This window comes from Gossypium hirsutum, chromosome D11 (genome assembly GCF_007990345.1).
Source record: "Gossypium hirsutum isolate 1008001.06 chromosome D11, Gossypium_hirsutum_v2.1, whole genome shotgun sequence".
Taxonomy (NCBI): Eukaryota; Viridiplantae; Streptophyta; class Magnoliopsida; order Malvales; family Malvaceae; genus Gossypium; species Gossypium hirsutum.
The window spans coordinates 20,466,306-20,488,198 of record NC_053447.1 but is presented as its reverse complement, the minus strand read 5'-3'; the positions used below and the strand labels follow the sequence as shown (position 1 = coordinate 20,488,198).

At 31.4% G+C, this 21,893-nt stretch overlaps 1 protein-coding gene and 1 long non-coding RNA gene across 4 annotated transcripts; both read left to right on the top strand.

Moving 5' to 3' along the window:
* The first annotated feature begins 831 nt into the window (after positions 1 to 831).
* LOC107912820 (thaumatin-like protein 1) lies at positions 832 to 2,413 on the top strand. The gene is made up of 3 exons (XM_016841160.2): positions 832 to 1,226; positions 1,344 to 2,013; positions 2,108 to 2,413. The coding sequence occupies exons 1-3, from the start codon at positions 1,154 to 1,156 to the stop codon at positions 2,292 to 2,294; spliced, it is 930 nt and encodes a 309-aa protein (XP_016696649.2). The 5' UTR covers positions 832 to 1,153; the 3' UTR covers positions 2,295 to 2,413.
* Positions 2,414 to 7,914: 5,501 nt separating this feature from the next.
* On the top strand, positions 7,915 to 17,758 carry LOC107912821 (uncharacterized). 3 transcript variants are annotated; one of them, XR_005921231.1, is made up of 6 exons: positions 7,915 to 8,096; positions 8,193 to 8,560; positions 8,931 to 9,013; positions 9,119 to 9,225; positions 9,382 to 9,498; positions 17,538 to 17,758. It is a non-coding gene; the product is annotated as an uncharacterized lncRNA (long non-coding RNA). The 3 variants fall into 3 exon arrangements; XR_005921232.1 differs by having other exon boundaries at positions 7,933 to 8,096; positions 9,382 to 9,487; XR_001688299.2 differs by having other exon boundaries at positions 7,933 to 8,096; positions 8,931 to 9,225; positions 9,382 to 9,487.
* The last annotated feature ends 4,135 nt before the right edge of the window (positions 17,759 to 21,893 follow it).

The window sequence follows — 21,893 nt, the reverse complement described above, 5'->3', positions numbered from 1 at the left end:
GTTATATTCCTGATAAGTCCGAACTCCGAGCCTCATTGGTCGGTCGGTTGTGGTTTGGGAGCTTTCTAATAATTGGTGAGATCATCATACTCACACGCCATGACGATGACGATAATGATTAAATAAGGTAAAACTACAAGGAAAAAAAAAGAGATAGGATCTGCTTTAAATAGATTTTGGCTAGTAATTGAAGTTAATATTACAAGGCCTTGTAGCCCATGGTTCCTCAGCTTCATATTTCTAGTAACAAATCAACACAAGAATTTATTCGGAAAGGTGCTTTTTTTTTCATGGTTTATACTCCTAAAAGAAGTTGTCGTCACATTGATATCTTAATTTCCTTACCTATAGTAGAATAGGTTCTTTTTGTTAATGACTCTATAACTATTCCATGGCATCGTTTCCACTATGTCTTTGACGTATTAGGGTATGAGATTCCTGGCGATATTCTTCAATAGTGCCCATAATAATAGCATTATTATAATAATATTAGAGAGGAGTGGTCGGCAAATGATTGAATTTGGACCTTAAATCAAATTAGTATTTTTTAGGGTATTACAATTTGCACTTATATCAACATTTATCATTAAAACTAATTATTATAATCAATGAATTGATTATTTCACATTCTGAAATCTCAAAGTTGGCATCAAGTAAAAGTTTTTCAAATTTTGATTAGGAAAAACTTGTCGGCACTAACAACAGATGTTATCCTCTCATTTTAGTAACATTTTTTTAGTTGGTAGGTAGAAGGGGCCAAAGAAACAAACAAATGACACTGTGCTTGGTCATTTGAGCCTATCTACATACTACCATCTTTGCTTTGTTTATTCAAAGGATGTTCCTTTATAAATAGAGGCTGAAGAGCAGATGATTAGATTCCCTCACCACTACCACCACTCAACTCTCCCTTCTTACCTCCACTCTTTTTCTCCATCAAGGAAAGGAGTGAAAGGCTTCAACATATACAAAAAAAAACACTGCATCTCTTTCTTTGTTTCTCTTCTTATTTCCTTGAATACCCAGAATTGCACCACCTTTAACATTAAATTCCCTTCTTTTTCTTTTTCAATATCATCATTTCATTTTAGATAAACAATTAAAAGCGCGAATTGAATCATTGATTTAACAGCAAAAAGCAGAGGAAACGCCCATGTCTCGGTTCTCCTGTTATCACTTTTCTATAATCACGTTCTTGAGCTTCGTTCTCGTCGTTTTTCTTCATGGTACAGAGAATGCATGCTTTTTAAGAAATTGGGTTGTTCGCATTTTCGTCAAATTTTGATCTTTTTTAAAAATAAAACCAATATGAAATTGTGTTCCTCTGTTTCCTTTTTTTACAGGGGTTACGGCTGCAACCTTCACATTCATCAACAAATGCGATTACACAGTATGGCCAGGAATTCTAGCTAATCCAGGAAGTCCAACCCTGGAAAGTACAGGCTTTGAACTTAGGAATGGCGGCTCTCGTTCCTTCCAAGCCCCTACCGGCTGGGCCGGTCGTTTCTGGGGAAGAACAGGCTGCAGTTTCGATGACTCTGGCCATGGATCATGTACTACAGGAGACTGCGACTCTGGTGAAATTGAATGCAATGGAGCTGGCGCCACACCTCCGGCTACCTTAGCCGAGTTTACCCTTGGTTCAGGGTCGCAGGACTTCTATGACGTGAGCCTGGTTGATGGTTATAATTTGCCTATGATTGTGGAAGGAAATGGAGGGTCAGGGGAGTGTGCCACTACCGGTTGCATGACGGATTTGAATAAAAAGTGCCCGTCGGAGCTGAAATTCGATGGTGGCGACGCCTGCAAGAGCGCGTGCGATGCCTTCGGCAATCCAGAGTACTGCTGTAGCGGTGCCTACAGCAGTCCAACAGCTTGTAAACCGTCCATTTATTCAGAAGTGTTCAAATCAGCTTGCCCCAAATCGTATAGCTATGCTTTTGATGATGCCACTAGCACTTTCACATGCACTGGGGCTGATTATACCATCACATTCTGTCCCAATTCCCCAAGGTAAATTCCTAAGCTTGAAAGATTTCAACATTGTTTGGGTGCTTGAAAGATTGATAGTTGCTTATATTTCATGTGGCATTAATTTTTGATGCAGTTTGAAATCTTCAAAGGATCCTGCTGCCGAATCAACCGGTGAATCAGGACCGGATACGGACTCCGTGCAGGCGGCTGCACTGGCCAGTCAATGGCTAGCGAATTTAGCCACGGCAGACTCGACCAGAACCCAACTATATTCCCCTGCCCAATTTGGTTTTTCTGTGATCATCTTTTTGTTCTTGTAGTCTTTCCAGTTTTGCTGTGACCACTCACTTCCAAATCGTGCTTATGTGGTTAGAAATACACGTATTGATGTGTAATTCATTTTGTTTCATAAATATAAATAATTATTTTTTTGCCATTACCCCCTTTCTTCTTCTTCTTCTTCTTCTTCTTCTTCTTCTTCTTCTTCTTCTTCTTCTTCTTCTTCTTCTTCTTCTTCTTCTTCTTCTTCTTCTTCTTCTTCTTCTTCTTTAAGGGTATTAATTTTACACGTGAAAGTGAGTCTTCATATCGGTTGTTGGCGCCAACATCATAAGGGCGCAATGGTTATGCCCCTTGCCGTATGTACCAAAAGGAAAAATATCATTTCTCGTGAAAGTTACTTTAAGACAATCACTGTAATTGAAAGAATTTGATAAATTATGGAAGCAAAAATGAAAATTTTGAGTTTTCAAAAATATTTTATTTTTTAGTTATATTTAAAGTAATCTCATTTTTAAATTAAGTTTTAAATATGTCATTAATAATAATATTTTCAATAATAAATTACTTTAAATAAGCAATTTTCATTTTTAATTTCTAATATCATGCTTTTATAAGATTGAGTAATTATTTTTAAAAAATTAAAAATTTTAAAACGTTTTAACATGCATATTTTAAAATAAATTTTTTAAATTTTCAAATTTTATAAATGTTTACATAAATGTTTAAAAAGGGTGTAAAATATGTTAAAACACATTACGATTTGTTAATTAAACATGTAAACAAATTAAATATATTTTATTTTAATTTAAGGAAATAAAAATTTCATGTAGAATTTCATTTTAAAAAATTCAAAACTACTAAACATATTTTAATTTATAAACATAAAATCAACCCATGCATCGCACGGGATAAAAAATTAGTATATTATAAAAAAGAAGGTACGTGAGAATGTATATGGAAACATTGAGTTTTAGGATAATTATAAGACTCACTATTAACTTAATTTAACTACATTATATAACATTTTAATTTAATTTAATTTAATTTAATTTAATTTAATTTAATCACATTATATAATAGTTCAATTTAAATTGATTTAGGAATTAAATATAAATATAAAATTTATTGTTTATCAAATTCATCAGCCAAGAAATGGGAAAAAAGAAGTAATCTTTTTTTTTGTTTATTATATATATACATGTATTATATATGTGATAGCATACATACACATATCATATCATATATATCACATATATATAATAAAATAGAGTTTTGAAATAATTTTAGTAACAATTAGTTCTAAACCAATTCTAAGACATTTGTTATCTATTATATGCTGACACATCAACATAGTTTAATTTCGTAATCAAATTATTAATGAAGCATTATAAAATTTAAATAGATTCATAAAAATAATTAATTACATTTTAATTAATACATACAATTAGCATGTGCATCACGATGAGCGAGTATACAAACTAGTTAATTATAATCGTAGAATTTTTAACTCGGTAAAAAGAATTTTTGAATTGCAACTGAGTGAGAGGTGTTAACAATTTTAATGTATCAGAGCAATGAGCCAATGTGTAATTATTTCCACAAATAGCAATGACTAATCCTAGTCATTTTGTAGAAGAGGACGTTGAAGAAAAAGGACACATAATTGATAATAATGTAGAAAATGACAAATAACGAGTTTTACTAAAACTGATGCACTGGTCATTGCTACTTACAGTTTTTGCTTTACACTAATTATGGTATGCTAATTGCAATTGATAAAACTAAACAATTGGATATTGTTAGACCATGGTTTTATGATTCTATGATTAGAATCAGTGAGTGAATCACAAGTTTGTCAAGGTCAAACTCAAAAGGAGTAGCCAAGTGTAAGAGCCAAAAGTTGACACTTGAAGCTTAATGTTAGTGGGGAGCTATTGCAAGGTCTTACACCAGCAAGTAAACATTACTAGAAATGCAGAAAGATGCCATAGATTTATGGCATTCCACTTTAGGTTTTCATCTCAAAAAGAAAAGCCTAAATACATTTTCCACTCCTAGAACATGTTTATATATATATATGAGGTTTGTACTCTAGTTAAACTGGCAAATCAATTTATCATGCTAGTTAAACTGGTAAATTAATTTATCATGCCAAGGTGTATTAATTACACAAAGTAGAGAATTAGCACAAAATATTAAGAATTAAAGCAATTTGACGGCAAGTGTGATAGGTTAGTTGTAATATTTTTTAAGTGTTATAATGGAACACTTAGAGCATTCCAATGATCGAACACAAGAGAGATTGGGTGATAAGGTGAATGATGATAAGCATGCACTTAAGAAGTCTAGCTAGCTAATCACTAAATACTATATTTCGACAAGTTATCATTCAAGGTTAATTACACTAAATTACACCTAGAAGGACTAGATTGAATAATAGTCAAAAGTACACAAATATCAATGCAATGAGATAAAGTGGTTAGTTGACATTCATGTTGCTAACTAATTCTTACATTAGGTATCTAAATTGCTCAAACTCCTAATTGGTCTAATTTTATCTTTCGGTCACCATTTTACCTAATTAGACGATAGGTTCTCCTCTCGGTCTCGCCTATCCAAATGTTCACCTAAAGCCATCAATTTTAGGTTTTGAAGTCTATTCAATTTAATCCAATTTTTACAATTTAGTCTCTAACCAAAAACTAACCATGCAATATTTCAATCAACCAACTATCATAAGATTTAGTGCCTACTCATCATTAACATACAAATATCAGTAAATTTCATGCTTAGATAATTCATCAAATAACCATAAAAAAGACAAGGTTTATAGGTTCTTGGTGACTCTTGAAGGAGTCTTTGTCGAAAATGACAGCAACAAGAAAGATGATGAAACCACAACCAAAAATGATATTTTTGCACTTTTGAAAGCTAACAAGAATAAAATTTATTGAATACTTTAAAGAGAACTCAAAATAACAAGAGAAAGTTTTGTATCCACATTCAAGAAAACTAAAGCTACAATAAAAATGAAAAAGAAACTAACAGTCACTAACTACTAAGATAAGAAAGGAAACTTAGAAAATTAAAATCGGTGAAAGAAATAAAGGAGATGGCAGAAAGATGATAAAAGAGCCTCCTTTTTAGTTTGGTGTCGAGTTGCCTTTTCTATAACCCTAACATTTGAAAAAAATGCCCTTGAAGATAATGATTTGACTTGAGTTGATGTTAGATACAAAATTGCTCATGAAGTATTTTACACTCCATCAAACTTTATATGAATTTGAATGCCTATTTATCGCTTCAAAATGAATTCAGATCCAACCAAACTCACTTGATAAGAGTGGCTTTAATAAACAAAGGCAATTGTTCTTACAAGAAAAAAATTCAAAAACTCAAAACGGGGTTTCTCTACTGCAATTGTTTACGATGATAAAGATGAGGGCAATATATAATCATCCTTCAAAACTAATCTAAGTTAAATGAATTAAATTTTTTTAAATTTAGAAAATTATTGATTAAATGAGAGGTATTTGGTGTTGGCAAGTGGGGATAAAAATAAACTTATGAGAATGCCACTTTCTTTAATGTTCTATTCACTCCCAGCTATATATAGTGTGCAAAAGAGTTACTGGAAAATAAATCTTGAGGATACAATGAAGCCTAATGACTGTTTACATTTTGCACTAATGAAAACAGTCCACTGAGCACTAAGCGGAGCATAACAAGGATATTAATTTCTATAAAGAATTTCTGTAATAATTCTTTATAGAACAATCTAAGAATACAAAAGATGGTGGGAGATCAAAAAGAAACTTTTTTTTCTATGTTTCTAGGTGTATCCAACAAATGAAATTCCTCTCATATTTATAGGAGGTCTCATGTCTCTTCATAGGAACATAACTACCCAAACAGATAGTCATATTTTTAACCACAAACATAATTATTCAATAGGTATCAACTTGAATAATTATTGCCCTTTTTTATTAATTAAGTAATATAACTTTTAATGACAAGAGACATAACTGATTATTATAAATAGTGATAACTATTGCTTAATTATCAAGTGACATTATTTTTGGACCACTTGTAGTTATAACTATTAGAACATTATAAATATTTTGAAAATGTTACAGTTGTTTAAAGTGATGATGAACCGTGAAGGAATCAAAATAAAACTACCGGCGAATTCCAGAAAGATAATGCTAAAAGGAAAAAAGAGGGAATTAATGTTGCGTTAATCTACGGCCAAATGGGGAGCTAGTTAGGGGTGTGCATAATTCGGGTAAAACCGAAAAAATTCGGTTAACCGACCGAATTCGGTTAATCGGTCGTTTAACCGAATTTTTTCGGTCGAGGGTTGGTTAATTTTTTTATGATTTTTCGGTTAATGGTTAATTCGGTTCGAAACCGGTCGGTTAATTTTCGGTTAACCGAAAAAATTAATAAATAAAATTATCCAACCCAGCCCAAACTCAATTACCCAACCCAATTACCCAACCCAATAAAACTAAAACTAAAGTTTACCCAATTACCCAATCCAATAAAACTAAAACTAAAAGACAATCCAATTTACTAAAGTCTAAAACCCAATTTACTTTAATAATTTATAAATTTTTTAAATTTTAAAAATAAAAATAAAAAAAATCGGGTAATTCGGGTATTTTTCAATAATTCGGTTAATTCGGGTAATTCGGGTAATTCAGGTAATTTTTAACCAAAAATAAAAAATACATAATTTTCGGTTAATTCGGTTAACCGACCTTATTAACCGAAAAAATTTCGGTTCGGTTATTTTTTTTAAAAAAAATCAGTTCGGTTAACGGTTAAAATTTTTGAAAGATCAATTAATTCGGTTATAGTAATTTCGAGTCGGTTAACCGGTCGGTTAACCGAATGAACACTCTAGAGCTAGTCACAATTACTTATCATTTCAGTTTTTTTTTTATTTTTTATCTTTACGACACTTCTCTTTGTTATTAGTGCTGCAAATGGGGGAGCAGCCACAGTTATTTATCCTTCCAGTTATTCAATACTGTCGGAGTGTTGCGGCTGCAAATGTTGCAGATGATCCGTAATATATAATCATCATTGCGAATTGATTTTTTTTCTTCCAAAATCACCATGTTTTTTAAATATTATATTATGTACATTTTGCTATCATAATTTATTATTTTAATATTAATTATATATTTTTATGAGTTTTGTTTCATTTACAAATATAACCACTCTGATTTTATAGTCAATGAAAAAGATTATAGATAGTCATACCATATTAAAATTATTAAATTAAATCATGGATAATAACCAATTTCATATAACGATGTAGTTCCTCTATAGCATGAAGTTGATGAGGTTAATTTCCATTATAATACAACCCTAATGTTACGATACAAGAGTAAGGATTGCCTTATCCATTTTTACCCCACATTTGAATGGACAATTAGTTATATCCATAATCGTTACATTCTACTCTACTCACTCCACCTCACTTCTTTTATTAATAACTTTTCAATTTAATACTACCAGATTTACATCACGTGTTACATGTAATTTTATATGTTTATTTTTAAAAAATATATATTTGCTAATCAAATGATATTACGAAGATCTACTGATGCATTAAATGGAAGAAAAAAAAGGGTTACATTACATCCCACCTGCTGTAAGCTGTCAAAATAAATTGCCATTAAGGCCCGTTTCCCCTAAAGAAAACCAAACAAAAGAATCAAACAAAACCAAAGAAATCCGGTGTGTAAACCAAACGGTCAGCCGCCTTCTTTTTTACCTTTCGTCTCTTCATCAGTGTTTGTAGCAGGAGTGGATCTATCTCATTTCTGGTAAGATTGTTTCCTGTAATCTTGCTCTGGCCTTTCCCTCCTTATTCTCTGTGTTTTAATCTCATCAAGACTCACATTTTTCACAATTTTACTTAGATATTCTCGAAACTTCTTCTCTGCCCATTCTCCCTCTGTCCAGAGCTGGTATTCTTTCCACTCTTTCTGGTGCTTCCTTGATCCAGAACATCGAAGAGTCGAACCATTTTCCTTTTTGTGCCATTTCGTGTGCTGCTCGATTCGCCATACGAGGTACGAATCTAAACTTTATATAATCAAAATTCTTAATCCTTGCTTTACTTTCTTTTATCAAAGCAGCACTAACCGATTCATCTTCTATTGCATCCACCACTTTTTTGATAATGCTAAATGAGTCCCCTTCAACCACTATTCTCCGAAAACCTAGTTCTTCGTTATAGACATGTTCGTGCTTATGCAATTGTCGCATCTCTCACATGCAAATTTGGGTAAGTGCTTGCTGCCATTATAATGCTTTCGCTATTTCTAACAATAATCCCTGAAACAGAGCTGTTTATGTAATTGTTAAAACATGCATCAAAATTTACTTTGACACTATCTCCTTCCGCTGGTTGCCAAACAGTCTCCTGTTTTTCTTGCATGCCTTTCGATATAATACCCATGCTATCAATTTCTGATATGTAGGCATTTCTGAAAGAAACTACTACAAAAACGTTTTGTCCCGTTCCATTGTGATAGACCATATTACGATTGTACCATAGGGCCTAAAATAACTCCTGTTGGTAACTCCGTAGCTAACCAATTTATCCAATTCTGGTTCTCAATATTGGTTGAATATGTTACTCCCATACTTTGCAGGACTTGTTCGGTAAAACGACACTCACGGAAGATGTGCTTTGTACTCCAATATTTCTTTGCTGTAAATTCGATAAAATGAGCATGTAATTTTTAATAATTTTCCAGCATGTAATTTTTATTTTACTTGCTAGACTTAGGCTCTATATTTTTGTATATTTTTGTAAAGAGGGATTTTGTAACTCATCTAGATTATCATTGGTGGTTGTATTTGCTGCTTCGAGCCATCTTTACCCGCTCTTGATCGAGTAGATTTCGAAATTGTCGCCCCTCCAGACCAAATCACAGCTTGATAAAGGTATGGTTAGTATCCTTCGTGTAGTTTCCTCATCAAAAAGGTTTTCAATAATTTCTTCTTTCCATAAAGCCGAATCTACTTCAATTAAATCAACGACCCTTCTGTATCTTGTATATCTTGTATTAATTTCGTGTCCTTGAATTCTTCCTTGTCCAGGCTCTAACAACCAATTGCCATTCATATATTAATGCTTGCACCATTTTCCACATGCCAACCACAACCCTGTTCCAATCGCCTTCTAGATGCCCATATGCTACGCCAGGTATATGATGGGTAAGAGCCTATACTTGCATTCATAAAATTTGTGTTTGAATGGTATTTTGTTTTCATAATTTTTGCGAACAAACAATCTGGCTTTGACATAATCTCCACCCTTGCTTCGCAAGCTAAGCAATCAAGCTATTTAACTCGTGGCATAAAGAACCTGGTAATAAGAAACATTGCATTGCATAAATAGAAATTGACTATAAAATTGATTTTATGAATCTTTTTTCTTTCCATTGGCAATTGCCTCGTGCTCCAGCCCTCTATTCGCTTAACGAAACTTTCCTTTAGGTTAGTGAATGCATTTTTCTTTTTTTTGCCCAACATTGTTGGCAACCCAAGGTACTTTTTCGAGTTATTAGATATTCGAACTCCCAGAATTCCTCTTATTTGTTCCTTCTGTTCATCCATCACATTAGCACTGAAATAGATGAGGGGCTTGTTGAAATTGACCAATTGACTCGAGACACTTTCATATTTTTTTACTATAGCTTTCATTCTGTTTGCTCCATCCATTGAAGCGTCTCCAAAAAAGAATATTGTCGTCATCGAAAAGCAAATGTGTGAGCCCAACACCACTCTTACCAACTCTTGCCCCTTTTATCAAGTCCTATCGCTTAGATTCCCTAAGTAGACTTGAGAAGCCTTCAACACATATTAGAAATAAATACAGACTCAACGGATCCCCCTGCCATAGCCCTCTTGAAGGATTGAAAATTTCACCTTGTTCACCATTAAAGATAACCGAATATGTCACTGTAGCCACACGTCATTACTAATTTAATCCATTCATTACAAAAATCCATTTTAGTCAATACTTTTTGTAGAAAGCACCACTCCACCCTATTGTAGGCTTTGCTTATATCTAGTTTTAACGTAAAAGAACCTTGATGTCCATGTTTCCTCTTGAACGAATGTAAAATCTCATAAGCAACAAGAATATTATCTTTTATTTGTCTTCCGGGCACAAACGCTCCTTGGGCTTCATCAGTATACTTGTCCAATATTTATAAACTCGTTAACAATGACCTTGGAAAGTATTTTATGTAACATATTACAAAGGCTTATTGTTCTGAATTGAGTCATACTTGTTGGTGAATCATTTTTTTGGGATAAGCACGATATTTGTATGGTTGATATTTTCCAATCCTTGCTTACTGTTAAGTACTTGAATGCAATATTTCGTAGTCTCCTTACTTGCGATACTCCAGTACTTTTTAAAAAATAAAGTTGGGAAATCGTCTTCTCTAGAAGCTTTAATTGGCGGCATGCTTTTAATTGCCTTTTCAACCTCCTTATTCTTAAACTCCATTGTTAGCTCCATGTTATTAACTTCATTATTGTTGGTTGAATTCCCATTAGAGTTCGAGTGCTATCTCCTGTAAAGGAAGTCGTAAACAATTCTTTGAAATAGTCAGTGTCGATGTTTGCCATAATCTTTTCATCTCGAACCCATTCTCCACTATCGTTCTTTAGCTCCCAAATTGTATTTCTTTTCTTTTTAGTTGACGCAATGCTATGGAAATACAGCGTGTTCTTATCTCCAAAACGTTACCAATTAGCTCGTGCACGTTGTTCCCAAAATAGCTCATTGTCTACTTTTAAATTTAGTGCAAGCTTAGTCTATGTTAATTCTACTAAATTTTCTTCATTTGCAGTATTCGCATTTAACTCTTCTAATCTCATATTCTAGAAAGTCGTTTGACATTGCCTTCCCAACTGATTCGCCTTTAGCCCAATTGTTCAATTTATTTCCTATTGCTTCAAGTTTAGTAGTTCTTCCTACCACTTTTGAATTTTGCTTTCAAGACCTTCAATTACCCAATTTTCATTTAATCAGAATTTTGGTTGTCATTGTCCCTTCTGCTTTGAACTGTTATTTAATGCATTTACAAGAATTGGACAGTGTTCGGATTTAGAATACGTAAGATGCCTTACCCGAAAATTTGAAAACATTGCCCACCATTCTAGGTTCGCCATTCATCTATGAATCCATTCACGTATGTTATTATTCGGAAGTCTGCCTGTCTCCCATGTAAACCACTGACCTGAAAACCCTATATCTGTGAGATTACAATCGTCTAATGCTTGACGGACTGTCAACATTTGGTTCTCTTCTCGTTGACGCTCTTCCTACTTTTCAAAAGAGAAGAATTTCATTAAAGTCTCCAACTACTAGCTAGGGTAGATTTTTAGCGTTATTTAACTATCCTCCAGTGATCCATAAAACCCTGTAAATCTCTAAACTTTTATATCTTCTTTTGTAATTTCAACATCAATGTGTGAGGATGAAAAACTTCGTAATTGAATGTTATACACTTACTTCCAAACCAACGATAGTCTTCCTTTAGAACTTAAGGCATCCACATCAATGCCATTCTGCAAGCCACACTTTCTTCGAATTCGCTCAATCTTTTTTTGTGCATACTAGGGTTTCCATGAGAAGCCAAATCTGGGGCTGCATATCTTTCACTTTGTTTTTGAGACGCTCTAGTTCCCGTAGGTGCTCCAATCTACGAACATTTTAGCTTAGTATTTTTACTGTGATTGGTCGGTCTACTTTTCAGCAGTTGTCGATATAATGAGGATTTTTAAAATCCTTTGAATCCTCTATATGGGTATGGGAAACAATAGAACTCGCTGAGAACCTGTCTTTTCTTAGTATCAGTTATTCCAATAGGAATTTCCTCCGTGTCTGAGCCAAGCACCATATACCTAGCTTCCTCTCCTCTATAATTCAACCCTTCTTGCTGAATGGTATCTTTTCCTCTCCTTCCTTGATGTGAAATAGGGTTTGGATTAACTCCAACTGATCTTTCCCCATATCAACCAATTGTCCCCCTACAACCGACTTGGATCTCGATCTATCCTCTCTCAACCACTTGCAATCTTCCATTTGTTTTATTCTTGTTGGCACTCTTATTGATAGATCCCATCCAAAAGCAACTTTTTTATGAATGTTAATCTAACTAGATAGAAACCTTCTCCATACCCCAATTTGCCACATAGATACCAAAATAAGGAAAGCTTTTCTAATTGGAACTTAGCATAAGTTGTTTCGTTTTGACCAATGGTTATCCCCTTCTTTCTTTTTAAGGGTTTATGAACTTCCAACTTAACTCTCACCTTCATAAAATTTTTAATTCCCCTAGTTACTGAAACTGCATCATACTCCCATGAATTTTCCAATAAAATCACCAAGTTGACGTGCCATTCCTTTAGACATAAAACCTCCCGATAAATTATGTATTTGTACCCAAAATTCTGCGAAAAATAATGGAACTTGCAACGAATGCTCCGCTTTCTCCAATCGATGAAGCAAAACTAGGTGCCTATTGAAAAACCACGTCTGTAATAGAAATTCTGCCCACTGGATGCCATATTTCTGCTAGCTTTCGTCTCATGGACTGAAAGTGTACCACACTCTCTGTTAATACCTTCCCAACCAAACATAATTCGTATTCCCCATCCTCTTCTTCTGCGATTTGTTGTCCTTCTATAGTGTCTTCACCATCTGATATATTCAAATTTGTTAGTTCTTCATCCATCGTTTTAATGCTTATCCATTTTCCTTCCAATTTTGCAGCAATTCAGCCAACAGAGAAAACGTGTTATTCAGCACTCTTTCTTTCTTTCTTATTATTTGTTATTTTAAATAATGATTAAATGAAGTAAAACTAAATTTGAAAAATAATTAAAAATAAAATAATGTTCTAAAACTAATGAAAAATAAAAAAAATGCACTTTCGTGTACTAGCTAAAGCTTTACGTATGTCTGGTGGAGATCATATTCACGCTGGTACAGTAGTAGGTAAACTTGAAGGAGAAAGGGACATAACTTTGGGCTTTGTTGATTTACTACGTGATGTTCTTAATTCTTCAATTAGTATCATATTTAAAATAAAATTATATATATGATTTTTTGATATTTATTTGATTAAAAAAATTGGATTTTTATTATTTTTAAATTTATTCAATTATTTTATAGATTTATAATTTTATTAATTAATAATATTTTATGTTATTTTTATGTAAAACTTCTAAAAATATTATCAAATAATTTCACGTTAATATGGTATCATATTAATTAATATTACTTTTTTATTATAAAAAGTATTTTCATTAGTTCAAAAACTTCTCTAAAGGTGCTTTTTATATATTATTAGTTTTAATGTCACATGAGTTACATATGGTTTTACATGTTTATTTTAAATTTATTAAATAATATATTTTATAACATTTTTAAAAATGTTTATTTTAATTAAATGATAATTGTTCTAATTTTTAATAAAAGTCTATTAATTTTGAAAAATGATTGAAAGAATAAAATAACATTAGAAGTAATTAGATAAAATAATGTCATTGGAATATGAGTCAAAATTTCACCTACAAAGAACCATTACGTTAATACTTTATTGTCTTTGACATAACATTTCACAACCCAATGATAAACAATATTCACAATTATGTTAAATATTATTGAAATCAACTATCGAATATCAAATAATAATTCAACATTTCAAGCAATAATGAAAATTATACATTTTTTGGTGATTGAAACAAAATCTATTAAATGATGTTAAAATATGGTTTTTCTTGTGTAACTCTGTATATGTTATTTTGAATGAAAATGTTTTGCTAATACATGTATTTATAGGGCTAAATATTAGTTTTAATTGGCCTATAATTGTAACACTAATTAAGTGTGAATTAATCTAAAATAATAAGTGTATTTTAATATGGATTTAAAGTCTAATTAAGTGGTAATAACTATTATTAATATAAATTAATTAGTTTATACATTATAAATTTGATTACTAATATATTAATATTATCTTTTTATATATAATGTTAATCTAACACATTTAATTTTTATTAATTATAAATTATTGGTTTTAACATTATTAAATATTATCATATTTAAAGAAATCATATTTATATATAAAATTATATTTATTTAATTAAAATTTTTTATTTTTATTATTTTTAATTTATCTAATTATATTCAGTGATTTTATTGATTTATAATTTTATTAACTAATAATATATTATGTTTTTTAAAGTAAAACTTTTAAAAATATGACGAAATTAATTAATTTTTAATTAATATAATATCATATTAATTAATATTACTTTTATTATTATCATCTAATAACACTAATAAATTTTTATTTAAATATCAATTTTGTAATATAATTAATAATAAAGCATATTGTTGTTTTCAAAATTATGCTTTTATATATACTAACTTTGGTTTTAGACGTTTAATATTTAATTAGTTTTTTAAATTTTCTTTTAATTCCAACAATTAGCATAAAATAACGTATATTTTTTTGAATAATCTCATTATAAGTTCTGATTATATATGTTGTTTTTAACACAATACCTAGAACTACCTATAGCCTTTCTCCAACCCATAAATAGAAGGATAGCATGCTTCAGCACATCCCGAACCCACATTCTCCTGCATTTGTAACAATGTTCATGCCAATCGAGCTAAAACTCAATCGGCACTTAAAATAATATTTTTAATTTGAATTGTTGAATAAAATTAAAGAATAGATTAATTTATCAATTCAAATATTATAATAGAAGATTTTCAAATGATAATTAAAGCATTTTTAACATATTCAACATACAATATAGTTTTATTTTATGTAATTAAGAAAAAGTAACATTAAAATAATAACTAATTAAATTTAATATTAATTAAGTGATAATTCATATGCTTAGAATTCTTTTAAAATAATAATTTTATTTTACATCAATAAAATTAAATCTTTTCTTATATTTTATGTTTATAGTTGTATTTAAATAATAACTATATTTTAAAATTAGCTAATAATTGTAATTTAAATTCTAAATGTGTAGTTATTATAACTTCTATTAAATAATAATTATTTTTAAATGTATAATTATAAAAAATTCTATTTTATTTCAACTTTTTTATCTAATAATTCTAAATTAAATATTATAATTATTTTTAAATATGAATTTAGTTTATGATAAAAAATATAAAGGATATTTTCACAAATTCAAAAGATTCTTCAAACTTGTGTTTTATACATTATTAGATTATAGATAGATAAAATATATATTTATGTACGTAATTTATATGTAATTTTAGTATACAATACACATATATTGTGTAGAAAACAGTGAATTTTAGCAATAACAATATGAGCAGTTGTAAGCAGCAATTATAACTAATAGGCGTAAGTAGTGAAGAACAACAATTAAAAAAAAAATTAGCTACGTATTTCGGTTTTTACCTATATTTACTCTAAAGAGACAAATTCTTATCTTTAACCTTGTCCAAATAATGAATTAAGTTCTAGCACTCATTAGTGTAACAACTTTACCTTTACTCCTAACATCTAGATCTCTTTCTCACTACTCAATCGTTTTATTTACACAAAGGCATTCTCAATAACAATTTCTAATGAACATATATAAGAAATTTTTTTGACTTGCTAACATGTAAATCAAAATATAATCATAATCCCCACAATTAAATCAACATTTAGAATATATTAATAAAGTCTAAGACAATATGAAGATATCCAACATAAGTCTTCAAATCAATTGACCTATTCTCTTTAATTCGAGAGATCCGATTTACTTGATCCAATTTGATCAACTACGTAACAATTTGTTGCTTCAAATTATCAATCTTGAAAAATAGCCAACACAAGTCTACAAAATCAATAAAGTCATTGCTCAATTTTTTCTTTTCAAAAGATTAACAATTCCAAATAATGCAAGTCATGAAACTTGAGGAACATCAAGTATAGTTGTACTTACTCTCATAACTACCTCAACATATAATGTATTGCAATGTTGTTGGAACCAAATTGATCGATTGAACTGGGAATCAGTAGGTCCAACAATCCAACCACCCCTATTAAACAGGGTAATAAGCAAACCAATACAAACTGATAAAAATCGAATACGGAATTTGATCGAAGAAAAGAAAAAAATATTGGATTAGTAGATTACACTTCACGAACACTTGTCAAGGTAAGTTCGTGTAACTAAATTGTGTACATTTAAATGTTTGAATTGAATGTTGTATATGTGAATTGTATAAATGCCATATATATGAAATTGATCACATATCTGATAATGCCCGACAAGTATTAAGTCCCATTTGAATAAATAAAATTCGATAGATATAGGGTTTCCGAATTGGTTGTGGTCCTATATTTATTGCAGACACACCACAGCTTGAAAGAGCGTCCCGTTATTAGCTCTCATTAGCATCCTGATATATGGCCCTCTCGAGCTTCTCGTTATATGGTTCTTGCAAGCTTCCTGTTAATAGCTCTTCGGAGCATCCCGATTGGTCGTGATCCTGTATGTGTTGTGGGCACATCATAGCTCTTTTGAGCATCCCGTTATATGGCTTTTCGGAGCTTCCCGATTAAAGACTCTTTTTAAGCTTCCTGATTAATAGCTCTCCGGAGCTTCTCGATATGGCTCGCTTGAGCTTCTCGATATATGGCTATCCGAAGCTTCCTGAATATGGCTCTTATGATCTTCCCGTTATACAGCCCAGATAAGTTTCCCGTTATACAGCTCAAATGAGCTTCTTGTTATATGGCTCGAGGGAGAGCTTCCCATTTATGTGCTCGTATGAGCATTCCTGAATATGAATTGACGGATTACAGTTTTGTACACTTCAAGTGTACTACCTGTGTATCTATTGACATTTCAAATAAATTTAACGGGTAAAATTTCGACATGGAATAATCTGAACTTGAGATAAATTATTTTGCAAATGTACATGTTATATGAATATATGATGTAAAAAACATATGTATATGAAAATTGTTACATGATGAGCTCATCCTTGTTTCTTGATATTCACATGAAGTACATGACTAACATGTTTCTTAAGGATATATGTGTTTAGGCAAATTGCCAAATTCCTTTGGATGAATTTTGCATGCTTACTTTAAATATAAATAGATGGTAAGTTAATTTCCCGTTATACGAACTTACTAAGCATAATATGCTTCTTCTGTTTTATTTCCTCTATTCTTTAGTAATTCAGAAGCTCGTTGGGTTGGAAGCTTGGCGGAGATATCATCACACTATCTATCGGTTCATCTCGGTATATTTAATAAATCAACTTTGGTTATAATGGCATGTATAAGTTAACTTAGCCAATGTTAATATAAAAATGTTTTGGTTGTAATTAGCCATTGGAATGGCTTGTGGTGGACAAGTTTTGATGTGAATATAAGAGGCTATATCATGTTTGATATGTGTTTGAAATGGTTAGTTTATAGAATCACATTGGTATATTAATGATTAAATTAAGTTAACATATTTGGTAAAATATGCTTTTATGTGAATTTGTTAAGTTAGGTAAGTTTTTATACTTGGTTATAAGAGGTGTTATATCATGCATAAGACTTGATTTTGAATAAATTTGAATGTCTTGTATTGGCTTGAGAATATGTTTAAGTGTTTATGTAGGTGGAAGGAAAATTTGGGTGAGAAATATAGCTTAGAAATGACCTTATTTCATCCACACGGGCATAGACAAAGGCGTGTGTCTCAGCCGTGTGTGACACACGGCCAAACAGATGGGCATGTTTTTTGGTCGTGTGTCCCTTGCATCATTAAAATAAAAAATAGAATACTCAATATTTTTCACACAGCCCAGCACACAGGCGTGTAGCTTGGCCGTGTGACCCCTACACCTATACACGGCCTAGCACACGGGTGTGTGACTTGACCGTGTGACCTAAGTCAGTGAGTTACACGGGTATGGACACGGGCTAGAACACGATCGTATGCCCAATTTGAAATCCCCACATGGCCTGACCACACGGGCATGTGTCCCCTGCACCTAGGAAAAAAATTAAAATTTTACGAAAAATTCTCTAAGTACCCGGTTGAGTCCCGACTTGTTCTTGATGCACATTTTGGGCCGCGGGGGCTAATTTAAGGGACAATATGATTCATTATGAATGATTTCTGATATGAATGTTAAATGTTATGAAATATCTGTATTTGATCTATAAATTTCGGTAATACTTTGTAACCCTATTCAGGCAACAGATACGGGTTAAGGGTGTTACAAATACCATACATCATTAAGTTACCCAATTAAGGTATATAAACATACAAGTAATATACCTAAAAGGCACCTCAATAGCAACAATTAAACATGTACAATTATATGCACAATTTGGCCAAATGTTCAACTAACCTTTAGCTAAGTTATTGCCAAAACATACCATTTTGTTTACCTATCAAATTCATACAAAAAAGTACCAAATATACCAATTAAAATTAGCATCATAAACCATATATGCCAACTACATGTTTCATACTAAAATGATCATGTTCAACTTCCATCACCTAAACATCATAAGATCTATAAAATCAACCATCATAAGGTCACATATATATCAGCATAACAACCATTACAAAGCCCAAATATATACATTCCAATTTAATAACAACTCATTCATAAGAAAGTGCCATAAACACAAGCCAAAATAATGGCTACATCATCAACCAAAAATACCTATACATGTGCATATTTAACAAATTATTACTTAACTTATTTCCGTGCAAAAATATAACATAATTTATATATAACCAACATACCATATTAGATTCAAGCCATATCTAGTTCAAAACATTTCCAAAACATACCATATCTTGACCATGTTGAGGTCAATTCATCATATATAACTTTGGCCATTCAAACATGCTTTGACACATTATCAATTTAACACATATCAACAAGGCACAAAATGTACCAAGGCTACATCACCCAAAATGACATATACATGCCAAACACAACAATTAACTTTCAAATAATCATCAACCACAATTTCACCTATACATGGCAGTATAACCTTAACCAAAACATCAAAATCTACCGGTATAATTGTTGGATAATGCGGTAGATCTTCGATGAACTTCCAACTCGATCGAGCTTCTGATAATTTGAAAAGTAAGGAAAAACAACTACGTAAGCAATGAATGCTTAGTAAGCTCGTATAAATTTTAGTCATATCAATCTATTTCAAATATGAAATTTATACATATCAAGAAAAATCCTATACTGATACCGCAAGATTTATGAAACCATATTCAACAACTCACAAAGTGAATAAATCTACAGCATCACATATACATATCATCCCTTGAATAGTAGGATTTTATAAAACTTAAACCCTTTCAAATTTTCTTATTTTCATTTGCATCTCATTACTTTTCATTGCATTTACTTTCTTTAATTTAAATAACAACATCAAATTCAACACATCATTCCCTTTTTCATCATTTTACACTTCAAGTATAAACTTACTATTTCATTATCTTTCCACACCCGTTTCATATGCATAACAACAAAACATAAGCATATCATTCAACCATTGCCACAAGCTAGTGCATTTAAACATATCTCTTTTCGAATTTATCACATGATAAACTATTTCATAAGAAATTGCATAATTTAAACATTACCACTCCTTCATGAACACAAGCATATTTTCATTTGAGCAGTTATCATTTCAATGCAACTTATAAGTAAACACAATACCATTCAACCAGTAGCTTGGCACATGCCTAAGCATCAAACAACAACACATGTTAGCATACTTGAACATATTTCATATAAATTCAACATTGATGACCATTTATTCTCAACATGTAACACTTGAGTTTATTACTCATCTCAACTTACATAATTTCCATATATCATCAATTCAATGTAATTCACATGTGTTCATGACTTAGTTCGTATCGAATTCTTACCATTCTCTTTCAAATCATGCCCGTTGAACCATTTAGAATACCGTTGGATACCCTGGATAGCTTACACATAGTGTGCTAGCTCATATAACTGTAATCTGTCAATTTCTGTGCATGTATGCTCACACGAGCTGTAAATCAGAATGCTTGCACGAGCTTTAAATCAAAATGCTTACACAAGCTATGAAAATGGGTCTGCTCACACGAGCTGTGGATTTATAGAAACGAGGTCCCGATATCTTATTTTCTAAAACCATTTGACTTTAGGATCAAACAGTCAAACTTAATAACTCGCATATGTAACAAAATTACTATATCAAAAACCTTTTTAAAACCATGTTTGACACGTAAATATTAAATAATAATATTTATGAACTTACTCGTTGAATTTGGTGGCCCCAAAACCACTATTTCCGACACCACTATAAAACGAGATGTTACAACTCTCCCCCTTACGAAAATTTTGTCCTCAAAATTTCTCACCTGTTAAAAGTCATCACATCAGAACTTGCATCTCAATTCAGAACTCGTATCAAAACTCATTTTAAAACTTGATACTATATCTGAACTTAACTGAGTAGCTTTGATGTTCTCCTGTCATCACTTTATCTTTAGTAGTATATCTACCGAGAAATTCACAGTGATTTTCTGTTGAAACATAACCGAGAAGCCCGGATTATCAAATTCTGACTGATGTTTCTGACCTATTTGTATCTGTATCTTTCAATTGATATTTGTTCCTTTTTTTTGGAAAGCGTAAAAAAATATCATTTAACTTAAGCGCGACAGCTTCAACTATTGAAATGATTTGAACCTATAATGACATTTCCCTATTAGAACTGATTTGATAGATATATTTTTGTATCATGTCTTCTAGAGTATGAATCCCTCATTCTAACTATTCATCAATTTACCCGTGAATGCACAAAATTTATTTCCGAACCTGAGGATAAACTCAAATGCATATAACTCAATTAAATTTTCAAATGAATAATCCAATCTGATTGAAACAACTAAGTCGATCTTATCTATCGGATAATAATATTTCAGAACAACCCCTTCTTCTTATTGTCAAGACAACCCAGACATGTAATCTAGAATACTTCACTTAGAATACCAATCAAAGATTTCTACAAATTGTATTAACTCAAATGAAACATAACATCCTGTTTTAACTCGTTAACATAAATCGAGATTACTTGAGGAATAAAAACCAATAAACAAGTTTGAGCTCAATCTTCCATCGTCTATACTTTTGTCGATGCCTACTCCTTCACGAAAGCTAGAAAGGGAATATAATAAAGTTATTTCAATTATTAACATCGAAGCTTTGAACCATATCAGAGCCACAAACATTAGATAGATTAAAACTATAGTGCTATAATAAGACTGACGTTTCAATCGTATAGATAGAACAATACCTCAACATCAATAGTGCACTTTCAAATAGAAGAGGAAAACTGAAGGTAATCCCAATAACAACTAATGTAATAACACAACCTCTATAATCGGAGATCTATATCACCGAGCTCTCATGATCGAACTAGGATTTATAACTGTAATAAATGTAATTACCTCCGGCCAATGAATATCATTTATAGATGAACCATGTTTAATAGATA